The sequence below is a fragment of the Meriones unguiculatus genome, chromosome 3, assembly GCF_030254825.1.
Source record: "Meriones unguiculatus strain TT.TT164.6M chromosome 3, Bangor_MerUng_6.1, whole genome shotgun sequence".
In the NCBI taxonomy this organism is placed as follows: Eukaryota; Metazoa; Chordata; class Mammalia; order Rodentia; family Muridae; genus Meriones; species Meriones unguiculatus.
Window position 1 is genome coordinate 180,346,869 of NC_083351.1, and position 12,386 is coordinate 180,359,254.

The 12,386-nt window shown below is 43.9% G+C and overlaps 1 protein-coding gene and 1 long non-coding RNA gene across 2 annotated transcripts in view; one reads left to right on the forward strand and one right to left on the reverse strand.

Moving 5' to 3' along the window:
* LOC132653227 (uncharacterized) overlaps positions 1-7,465 on the reverse strand; it is a 39,702-nt gene extending 32,237 nt beyond the window's left edge. The window contains exon 1 of the long non-coding RNA XR_009591015.1: positions 6,637-7,465. This is a non-coding gene — a long non-coding RNA (uncharacterized LOC132653227). The remainder of the gene's footprint in view (positions 1-6,636) is intronic.
* The window catches only part of Kiaa1958 (KIAA1958 ortholog), a 149,474-nt gene extending 139,414 nt beyond the window's left edge, over positions 1-10,060 (forward strand). Inside the window, exon 4 of the mRNA XM_060381148.1 lies at positions 9,228-10,060. Within this exon, the coding sequence (XP_060237131.1) occupies positions 9,228-9,431 (204 nt within the window). The 3' untranslated portion in view covers positions 9,432-10,060. The remainder of the gene's footprint in view (positions 1-9,227) is intronic.
* The last annotated feature ends 2,326 nt before the right edge of the window (positions 10,061-12,386 follow it).

Genomic DNA, 12,386 nt, shown 5'->3' on the forward strand with positions numbered 1-12,386 from the left:
TCATGGCACAACATGTTTTATATTGCTCTAAAAGGAACTGAGTTAGGCATGGGGGCTCACACCTGCAATCTCAGCACTCAGGAAACTGAGGCAAGAGGATCTCTATGATGAGTTCAGGCCCACCTGGGCTACATAGTGAGTTTTAAGCCATCTTGGGCTACAGCATGAGGCCTTGTCCCCCCAAAGCCTAGAGGGCTAGAGAGATGGCTCAGCTATTATGAGTACTGGCTGCTTTTCCAGAAGACTTGGGTTCCATTCCTGACTCCCACATGGCAGCTCACAGCCATTTGTAAGACCAGTCGGGGGGGGGGGGAGGGCGGGGATCTGACACCCTCTTCTGGCCACTGTGGACACCAGGCACAAGTATAGAGTACAAATATTCCATGCAGGTAAAACACCTCTACACAGTAAAACACACAATAAAAGCAGGGGTGGGTGGTACCTCCCTCAAGCCCACAGGCCTCTCCCCAGGAAATGGCTTGCCACATAATAGGTTGTCAGCCGATGCAGGAGCCCAATGGACATGAAGAGTTTAACATACAGCTGGATCTTAGGTGTAGAATGAATTTCTCTTTCTTTCCTCTTTTTCTTTTTTTTCTTTTTAAACCTTTAGTAATATGTATCACTCATTTCCTCCATTGCTGAGATTTTTAAAAAAGATTTATTATGTATACAATGTTCTGCCTGCCTGTACACCTGCAAACCAGAAGAGGGCACCAGATCTCATTATAGATGATTGTGAGCCATCATGGGTTGCTGGGAATTGAACTCAGGATCTCTGGAAGAGCAGACAGTGCTCTTAACCTCTGAGCCATTTTTTCTAGCCCCATTGCTTTCTTACATTTTTAAACTTGAAGAGGAAACCAACCTGATAATGAGGTCCAGTGAACACATCTATTATGATGAATTCTACCTCCAGCACAACCAAGCCTGATACCTCACACCAAGCAAAACAAGACAGAGGCTTTACAGAAAGTTTTCCCATTGTTTTCTGTGTTTTAAAGCAAATGTTGTAGCTAACCAAAGCTGTTTGGTCACATGGCATGGCCCCCTTTCCTTGGATTTTATTCTGCTTAGTCAGCTCTGACCCAAAAACGGTGTTTGAAAAAATGTGAAATTGAATTACTTTTCTATTAATTCAGTCTTATTAAAAGCATCAAGTATTTCAGCATGTTCATGGATGCGCTCCCTGAGAGGATCTGAACAAGATGGTATTTATGTGGAAACTGAAATGTCCTGACAGCTCCTGGGTGTTCTTCACCCAGCTGGCAAGTGTGGCAGCTGCTGCTGGTACCATCCTTGGCCCTGGTGTGGACTCAGTGGCCTGGCTCATCTCAGTCACTAACATGTCCTCAGGCTAACAAGTCACACTGCCAAGCTAGCATTTCTCAGTACACTAGCGTGCCTTCTGGGAAAATAAGTTTCTCTTAAATTTTCAAGTTTCAGAATTTCTAGTTATTTGTTATCTCTAGATAGACAAAATGCTATTTTTGTCAGTTTAAGCTAACAGTGACCATACTGTTAGCTGAAAAAAAAAATTGGTTAAATCTCATTCTTATCAAGCATTTTTCACTTAATTGCTTTTATGAGACATAGGTTGCTCTTTAAATTTAAAAAAAAAAGAAAAAAAAAGAGCTTGTAGCTGGTTACCTTACACAAGGATGAATGCAAACAAGTAAGAGCTCACGGGAGATGGCCGATTTGCCCTAGACAGCTCCACTGTAGTCTGAGCGAAGGCTGAGCCTGGTTTGGAACGGCTCTTAGACAGCTGTGAACAGAGCTTGTGTACAGTTTAAGTAATTTTAAACACAAATTCTGTGTCAAGAAAAAGACATCCTGTTGTTTAAGCATTGTTCTTAAGTGAAGATCTTTGTTGTGTCCGTCTCTGTAAATGAACAGATTTAAGCTAAACGCGGTTGTGCACACCTATAAGCTCGGCGCTTGGGATCTGACACAGGAGGATCAAAGCCCGATATGCAGCAAGAGCTTGTCTCAAATAACTAAAACACAAACCAAGGCAGGATGGTGGTGACCATAGCTGTACCTCTTCTTGGAGAGACAAGGCCAGGAGGATGATAATGAAATGAAGATTCTGGGAATTCCTACATGTGGCATCACAGGACTTCCTCAACTCCTTTAAAGGAAGCTGTCCAGCCTTCAAGCCGAGTTTGACTGTTCTCAAGAGGAGCTTCAACACTTTTGGCTCTGTGTGGCCCAAAGACACTTTCCTCGTGTCACTGATCAGAGTTACGTGTCGCATCCAACTCAAGTTCTTCCTTATGTAATGTAGCGCATATGGAAATGAGCCATCTCAGGGAATACCTGAGACCGCCCCATTCCCAAAGAAAGGTGTCTGATGTGTTGGTAAGCGCACAGTAGTCCATTGCTGTTTACACTGCCACATAGACCCTCCTCCCGTACTGAAAGGGAGAGCTCCTGAGCTACAGTATGTGGTTGTTTCATGTGTGGCTACTGCACACTGCACCCACCCACTTTGGAAATGAAGAGCCTGGGAAAGGCTTCCCTGGGCCGCCTCATTCCCTGACTTTCACAACAGCTCTGCAAAATGCATCTAATTATTCCCATTAAGAAGCCAAGACTCAGAGAAGTCAATTTAACTTCCCATATTCTAGAAGTCGGAGAACAGAAGCCAACATCACATCCTGATTCCAAATCCAGTGCTCAGTTCGTTAGAAAAAAAAAAAGTTGCTTCCTTCAGGCCTACTGGAGCCCATTTAACTTTGAAAAATTCACCTTACAAGTTTTAGCCAGGCATGGTGGCACACACTTGTGACCCCAGGATTTGGGAGCTGGAGGCAGAAGATCATCCTTGGCTACATAAGCTAGCTTGGGCTACTTGAGATCCTGTCTGAAGAAAGCAAAACAAACAAACAAACAAATAAAATACTTAAGAGCCAACCAGCCAGGGGCGGGTTGCAGAATCAGGCCTGGGAAACTAGTGAACCTGTTCCTGCAGACCACAACTGGGAAGATGAGGACTTAAAAAATAACAGCACCCTATCTGCTGGATACCTGGCCAGCAGAGTCTCATAGGATTGGCTCAAGGGTTTAAAGTACTGGCTGTTGTTCTAGAGGACCTGGTTTGAGTCCTGGCACCCACATGGAAGCTCACAACTGTTAACTCTAGTCCCGGGGTATCTAGAGCCCTCTGCTGGCCCCAACAGGTACTGCATCTGTACATGGTACACAGGCAACTCTCTAGTCCAAGACCCCAAATCATAGGGCTGTGATGACTGGAAAACTGAAGGGACAGCTAGACACTAGTGAACTCCTAGAACAAAGCCTTTAGGTGAAAGCAGAAACAGTCAATGGCTGGGTAGCAGGAAATGCAGATTTTATGATTACTTGTATGATGTTAGTTCAGAGATCCATCAGGCAGTAGTAGGAGGCTGTGTCGGTAAATTGCAGCAGACAAGAAACTGGACGGAAGCCTGCGGATCTAACCTCACCATGAACCCAGACTTTCACTGCAAAGGGAGTCTGACAAGTTTGAGTGCAGGGTCTGAGAAGAAAGAATCACATTTAAGGGTGGAAAAGGAGAGTGAACTCAATGTGCCTCATGAAAATGAACAGCCTCCAAAACACTTTTGGGTAAGGGGTAGGGACACAGGATTTTACGTAGTCACTGGCTTGAACTCACACAGTCCTCCTGCCTCAGACTCCAGGTGTTACCATGTCTGACCAAGAGCATCTTGAAATGAAAGTGCTGTAAGCAGGAAACAAAATGTGAGCATTCTCTTGGTCATAATTGTAAGAGAATCTGCTTCCGTGTAATCCTAAATTATCTCCAAAGGTCAGGAGGGAAGGGCAGCAGAATGGGAGGGAAATGAATGGATCAGAAAGAAGCACTTTAAGGAAAGTTAACACAGGAGGAGGCTGAAACCTGTACTGGAAGAAAAGAACAATACTGAGCCTTAAAAGCTGCAATTAGGTGAGGGACAAATGAACTTTTCCTGTTTAAAAAGTATTTAATGAAGATAATTGGATATGGAAAACAACAGTAGCTTGAATTTGCTTTTAATGAAAAGACTATATAGAGAAACAAGATATTCCCTGAACCAGTGAGTATCTGTGTTTATAAAGTTTTAAAAGGTTTGGTATATTCCAAGTACGCACACACACTAAAATAAAATGTAATTGGAACGAGTACCCAACACTTCTGGCAAAAATATCAAAGCATCGCAGAAAACGAAAGCTGTCTGGGATCCTTCAGACATCCAGTCAAGGCCGCAAGCTGTCTATATGGAAACAGGAGAGTGTCTGGCCTCCGCTCCTCTGCAGTACCAAGTGCTGAGAAACTGTAGGAATTGTGAAGAAAAAGTTTGTATCTCTGGAATTTTATAGTTTAATATTTAAACTATTTTAGTCCTCATAAAATCCAAGAAAATACCAGCTACCCTGAAGCCTACAAAACCTCGTCTAGATTAAATGCATCTCTGATTTCAGTGTCTTTGGAGTAATTAATATTATCCACCAGAGGGAAGGAGCGTGTGCTTTTAAATAGTAAAGCTAGAAGCCATGCATCTAAACTGCCGAGTCCTCTTAAATGTGCTGTCCGTAAAAGATATATCTAAAAGTAAATGTAGCACTGTAGTACTGCTTTGTTTTTTATTACTGAAAAAAGTCCATGGCAATTATAAATAGAAAACTCAGAACCTTTACAAATAAAGTCTGAATTATTTTAAACTTTTCCTGGCAACATTAAAACTCTCTCGTGAAAGAGCCCATTGCTTTCAAGTGGCTACAGCCAGGGATTCCCCTCCCCCAACTTTGTTCTGGGGTCAAGCCTGGACTGGGCCTGTTCACTGCATCTCCTGGGCTGCTTTACTCTCCCCAAAGTCCGCAGCAACAGGTACAAAACTAAACAGTTATAGACTACTTATGGGGTGGGGAGCTGGCTCCGCGGTAAAGAGCACTGGCTGCTCTTGCAGAGGACCTGGGTTCTATTCCCAGCACCCACATGGGAACTCACAACTGTCTGTGACTCCAGTTCCAGGGCATCCAAAGCCCTCTTCTGGCCTCTGCAGGCACCAGACACGCACGTGGTGCACAGATAGACATTCATACAAAACACCCATAAAACACATTTAAAAAAAAAAACAAAAAACACTAGATAAGTTTGACTTTAACTGTCAAAGTTCAAGTTTGTGAACTTGTGGATGTAGCTCAGTGGTAGAGCAGTGGCCCTAGTTGTTTTTGTTTTTGTTGTTGTTGTTGTTGTTTGATACAGGGTCTCACTATGTAATCTTGGATACCCTGGAACTCGTTATATAGACCAGGCTGGCTTCAAACTCATAGAAATTCACCTACCTGCCTCCTCCAGATGCCAGACCCTAGTTTTGATACCCAGCTTGGGATGGCAGGAGGGAAGCACAGAAAGAGAATAAAAAGTGAGAAAAAATTTACTTACAGAATCTAAGTAACCATGTCAGCACTAAAACTGGGTTCTCTTGTTTTCATGTGCTTGGCCTGGCCGTGCTTGAAAACAGGACTAAAGATGCCATCGGCTTCCTCCCTCAGCTCCTGCTGTCTGGCCAGTTTAAGCTTGCAACTAAATTTTCAGTGACCCCAGATGTTTGCTTTAAATCAGCACTACAGGACCTCACGGATTGCTTTGTATTTGCCCAGTTTTTCATTCTGAGATAGGCAAAGCCTCCCCAGAGACCAACCGTCTCTCCTGGTAGAGACCAGGAGTAAGCTTTCCAGGGTTCCCTTGCTTGACTATGACTGACAAGTCTGTTTGATTGTACCACTTAGGTATATGTTGTCTTTACAACATTTTAGTAAAATTTTAGTATTTTCTATGTGTCAATTTCTTGCTTTGTTTCTGTCTGTTTCATAACAAAAATGTTTATAATGCTTTTATTCTCCTGAGTGTTTTAAACACAATAGAAAGGTCTTTTTGGCTGGTGTTCATTCACTAATGACTGATTTTGTTGTACCCTTTCGGACTTTTTCTTCCTTGGTGGCCACACCTGAAAACACAAATGAGCACATGGGAGCCTGTGAGGGGGAAAGCTTTGCATCTGTTTTCTGTCAGTTTGGGAAAGGGTTTTCTCACCTTCTGGTTGATGGTTTAGTAGAGTCTGTTAACACTTTGCTGTTTGGGGTTGGTTTGTTTTTTAAGTTGTTGGTTTTATTCATGTTTATGGAACTTTGCTGTTTAATCCAGATTTCAAAAGAATAAAAAATAATCTCTATTTGTTGTTTCCTTAGAGTAACGTAGTTCTTTGAACATCATCTGCAGCACTGACTTGAGCACTCTGACAGCATCACACCCCTGAGGTGGTGGTCTGCGAGGCTGGCGTAGCAGGAGGGCTCCCTGCCGCCATCTAATGTTCCTGACGTGTTATTCTAGTGCCTCCTCCTCTGGTCCTCTGAAAAGCTTTCAGACTGAGTCCCAGGGGGAAGTCTCTCAGTCATACCCTGGCCACTGTGTTCAGCCTTTAATTAATATTTAATTAATGTTTTAAAGCTCTTCCAGTTTTATTACTTTGGTGACATTTAGCCCTCAGAACTTCCGAGTGGAAATCTACTGCTCTCTGTTACAACGGCTAACCTCATCTCTAAGAAAGCAAGTTTTATAAACATTTCCCATAGAAGACAATCTGGTACCTTAGCTGGGTTCCTGTTGCTGTGGCAGGAATCATGACCAAGAGCAATTTTTGGAGGAAAGAGTTTCTCTTCATCTGAGAGTTGTACTCCATCATGGAGGGAGGTCAGGGCAGCGAGCTGAAGGCAGGAACTGAGGCAGAGGCTGCTTACTGGCCTGCTCAGCTTGCTCTTTATAGTACCCCACCACCGACCCCGGACGGCACTACGCAAAGTGTGCAGGCCCTCCCCCATCAATCACCAATCAAGACAATGCACCACAAGCTTGCCCACAGGATAATCTGTGGGAACATTCTCGTAATTGAGGTTCTCTCTTCCCAAATGACTCTAGCCTGTGTCAGGCTGACACAGAATTAGTCAGCACATGCAGTGTAAAAAGATAAAGATCTTTTGTCTTAACAAAAGACTTACTGATCCTTGGGTCAAGAGAGATGGCTCAGAGGTTAAGAGCACTGGCTGTTCTCCCAGAGGTCCTGAGTTCAGTTCCTAGCAAACACATGGTGGCTCACAACCATCTAGAATGAGATCGGGTGCCCTCTTCTAACTTGCAATACATACATGTAGGTAGAAAATTGTATACATAATAAATAAATAAATCTTAAAAAAGATACTGATCCTTAGGCAAATTGAGTGTCTTCTCGGTGCTCCTGTAGGTGATTTGAATGAGCTGCCCCTCATTTTCTCAGGCCTCCGAAGAGTTGGTCCCCCGCTGGTAGCAGAAGGTAGGCTTAGGAGGTATGCCCTTACTGCAGAGAGTGTGTCGCCTGGGCCAGGCCTTGAGACTTCAGAAGCCATACACCCTTTCCAGTGTGGCCTTCCTGCTTCCTGTTTGTAGTTGGGATGTGAACTCTCAGCCGCTGCTCTCGCCAGCATGCCTGCTGCTTGCTGCCTGCTTCCTCAGCAGGATGAACACTTATCCCTCGAACCATAGCCGAATAAACCCTTCCTTCTAAGAGTTGCCTTTTTCAAGGTGTTTTGTCACAGCAATAGAAAAGAAACTAAAAGTTCTACTATGGCAATAATCACGCGAACTCAATTTACAAATTTGCTATCTCCTAAGTATGAGAATGGTAAACCATTCTCTAAACTCTGGAGAGTTTTTTGGCTGTGTCTCACTTGTAACTGGTGGTTGTTCATTTTCTGGGAAGAATAAGCAAGGAAGACTCTATCTGAATGGTCGTGCTGGTTGGTTTTTGACAACTTGGCACACACTTAGACACGTTTGGGAAGAGAAACCTCAATTAAGAAAATGTCTTACAGATATGCTGAGAGGCAATATGGAGGGAGCATTTTCTCGATTAATGATTGATACGGGTAGATCCAGCCCGCCCCAGGCAAGTGGGAAAACAACAGAGCAAGCAGTAAGCAGCATCTTCCACGGCTTTGCTTCAGTTGCAGTCTCATTTCCTGCACTGAGCTCCTGCCCTGACGTCCTTCAGTGATGGAGTATGACCTGGGAGTTATAACATGAAATAAAGCCTTTCCTACCCAAGTTCTTTTTGTCATGGTGTTTTATCACACACTTGTTGCTCCTTCACAGCACCCATACTGGCTGGCTCACTGAAGTCTAAAACTCAAGCTTCAGGGTATCTGACTCTGCCTGCTTTGAGGAGCACCCACATACACATGTACATATCCACACCAGACACACACAGAAGTTTCTTAGGTTTGAAAATACCTAGGGGAGCTGGGCGCAGTGGCACAGGCCTGTAATCCCAGCACGGGGCGAGGCAGATGCAGGGGGATCTCTGTGAGGTTGAGGCCAGCCTGGTCTACAAAGGGAGTCCAGGACAGCCAGGGTACATAGAGAAACTCTGTCTCAAAACAAAAACAACAACAAAACACTGGGAGAGAGTGGATGTAGCTCAGTGCTGGAATACTTGCCTCGAATGAACAAGGCCCTGGGTTCAATCCTCAGTACCAAATTAAATCACTAAATTAAATATGCTCAAGGTTATCTTCAGGTACATAAGTCTGAAGCCAACCTGGGGTGGATACAAGAATATGAGACCCTGTCTCAAAAAATAAAAGAAAAAAAAAAAAAAAACTCTTGTGCTAGAAATATTTTGAAAAGAAAAATTGCTTTATTTATTTATTTTTCAGTGTGTATGTGTGTGTTCGCTCTGGACATTTTTCCAGGAAGATGCATATATGCATATTTTACACACAAAACCTAGCTTTAAAGAAAACCTCTGCCCTAGGACTGGAGATGTAACAGTTGGCTGAGTCCCAGCATATATACCAAGCACGATGGTATGTATACACCTGTAATCCCAGCATTCAGAATGCAGAGAATCAAAATCTCAAGGTGATCCTCAGGTACATAAGTAACTTTGAAGCCAGCCTGAAACAGATATGAGAATATGAGGCCCTGTCTCAAAAAAAAAAAAAAAAAAAAAGAATTCTTGCACTAGACATATTTTCAAAGAAATCTGCTTTATGAGACACCATCTAAAATACTTAACGAAGAGCAGAATAATTGATGACATACAGGATACACAAACTGAGTAGGTAATTCTCAAAGCAAAATGGTAGAGGTATGTGAGATTCATTGTATGTGTCTCTTCTTTTGTATGCCTGACATGTTCCACAAGACCAGTTATAAACAGACAAGCACAGAAGACAGAGGCTACACTGGAGATGCTGCAGCCTCAGAGGTGCCTTCGGCTCAAAGGCCTAGAGACATGGGAATGGTGCTGTTAACAGCATGGATGAAAACCAAAGTCGTTTCAGCTGTATTGTGCTGGAAGCCTCCAGTGAAGAAAGCTACTATGGATGGTCCTATTTGTACCCTCTAACCTGGTTCCTTCAGTGTAGGTCTATAGGCTGTTCAGTAGCCCTAAGACAGATGTGCTGTGATACACAGATGTCTGTTACATTCATGCCAATGTCCCTGAAGACTGGCAAGCTATGCAAGAGGGCCAAGGAGAGCACGTGGCTAAGGTGCTGTTGTAGAGCAGGTACCCTCCCTGAGATCACCAGCAAGGTGCAGATGTGAGGTCCCTGGCCCCTGCTGTCCACCGTGCTCACCAGGGCCCTAACTTTTCCTCCCAGTGCCTGCAGCCTTTCCTGGCAAGAATGTTTGGGCTTTTCTCACATGTGTGGCCTCATTTCCCTTCCCCAGTATACTTCACATTTCCTCCTCCTCTTCCTTTGGATTCTGTCTAATTCCCTCCTCTCCTTAGCAGAATTTTCACTACTAATTTTACTGGTAAGACACCAGGGACAGATGCGAAAGACATTAAACAAGAAGCATTTCAACAATAAACAAGATCCTTATATTTCTCATGGGAACCCAAAGAAATAAAGATGAAAAACAAAATTTCCTGCTGGAGTATTTACAGTGCACTCATCTGCTAAAATGCTAGCACGCAATCAAGGAAGCAGTCTAGCACATTTCTAACACACTTAGCTGTGGTAATCATCTTTAAGAGTTTGGCCATAGTTGAAGAACCCAGTCAAATTTTTATGACATTAGAGAACCTAACGTAGCAGTAACAAGTGTACTTTTGACAGTTAAAAGAAATGCTGGGTTTGTGCTTTGTCATTCCTGTCTGCTCCTTGGAGGACAGCCCGGAATTGAGGGATGTGATCTGACCTCTCTCGGGCAGGGGCATGTGATCTCACATCTCCCTTGTACTGTATTCTCAGTTACAGGCAGAGCATGCACAGTGCACTTTCAGGTCATTTTCTTGCTCTCTCATTTTTCTCAGGGCAACTTGCAGCCAGCATGCATTCCCAAGAGCCAGACTTTGTGCCACTGTCACAATCCCCAGAACACGTTCACTTATCCCACTACACATTTGATGTTTTCCATTCACATCCATTACCCGGTCTAAAATGAATTTAGCACTGGGCCTGGTGGCACCTGCCTTTAATCTCAGCAGTCAGGGGTGGAAGTAGGTAGATCTCTGTGAGCTGAAGGCCGTAAGTTCCAGGCCAATCAGAGCTACAAAGAGTCCCTATCCCAAATAAATAAATATATCTTGGATTTATATTAAAGCAAAAAGTAAATGCCTTAAACAAACAAACAAAAAGCATACTGATTAATTTCTATTTACCACTCAAATCTCAATTCTGCCTCTCCCTGGCTCTGTGACCCTGAGCAAGGTATCTGATCTTTCCATGCCTCAGTTTCTTTTTTTAAATTTTAGATTTATTTACACATATGACTGTTTTGCCTGCCTGTATGAATACATACAACATGTGAGTTCCTAGTGCTGTTGACAGAAGAGGGCATTGATCCCCTACAACTGGAGTTACAGACGGTTGTGCTATGCCTTGTGGGTGCTGGAATTTAAAACTGGGTCCTCCAAAAAAGTCTTTTAGGCAGAGTGCAGGGAATCTTATGAAAGAAGAAAGGAGATAGTAAGACCTGGAGAGGACAGGAGCTCCACAAGGAGAGCAACAGAACCAAAACATCTGGGCACAAGGGTCTTTTCTGATACTGATACTCCAACCAAGGACCATTCATGGAGCTAACCTAGAACCCCTGCACAGATGTAGCCCATGGCAGCTCAGTGTCCAAGTGGGTTTCCTAGTAATGGGAATAGGGACTGTCTCTGACATGAACTCAGTGGCTGGCTCTTTGATCACCTCCCCCTGAAGGGGGAACAGCTTTGCCAGGCCACAGAGGAAGACAATGTAGCCAGTCCTGATGAGACCTGATAAGCTAGGGTTAGATGAAAAGGGAGGAGGAACCCTCATCAGTGGACTGGGGCAGGGGCATGGGAGGAGATGAGGGAGGGAGGGAGGGTGAGACTGGGAGGGAATAAGGGGGGCTACAGCTGAATACAAACTGAATAAACCGTAATTAATATAAAAATAAATTTTAAAAAAAACCCTGGGTCTTCTACAAGAACAAGTGCTTTTAACTGTTGAGCCCCCTCCCCAGCTCCCATTTCTTCATCATTGAAATGAGGGTAACATCACATACATCTTACAGGGTTGTGAGGACATGTTACACGTTATATATAGGCTATCTAGTTAGATATAACCACATAGGGCAATGCCTCGTGTGCAGTAACGATCTCGATAGAATAGTAACGTTGCTACACAAATACAGTGTTCTATATTAAAAATATGTACATAAGGTTTCAATCTTTTATACACATACACACACACACACACACACACACACATATATATATATATATCCTCTAGTGGCACAGTAGCCATACTTTGGGCAATAACTTGACATGTCCTTCTCCTTTCCCTCTCAAAATGTTTGTGGTGGTTTGAATGAGAACGGCCCCATAAGCTCATTAATTTGAATCCTTGGTCCGGGAATGGCACTATTTGAAGGAATTAGGTGTGGCTTTGTCAGAGGATATATGTCACCTGGAGCTGGGCTTTGAGATTTCAAAAACTCTATCCTAAGCCCGGTCTCTTCCTGCTGCCTGCCTATCCAGATGCAGAATTCTCAGCGACCTCTCCAGCACCAGGTCTAGCCGCATGCCTCCATGCTCCCTACTGTAATGATCAGAGGTCGCCTCTGTACGCTGTAAGCCAGCCCCGTTAGATGGTTTCCTTGATAGAGTTGCAGGGTCACGGTGTCCCTGCACAGCAAGAGAACAGCGGCTCAGACAGTGCTCTTGGATGTTCCTGCTGCATGTGTGGGTTCTGCAGGTATCTCACCCTCTGAAGGCATTCCTAGAATCAATCTTAGACTGCAGGGCGACCTCACCCACCCCAGCCTCAGCACACACAGACTGCATGATCTAAACACTCTCAGCTGCAGTCTATGTGGCCCC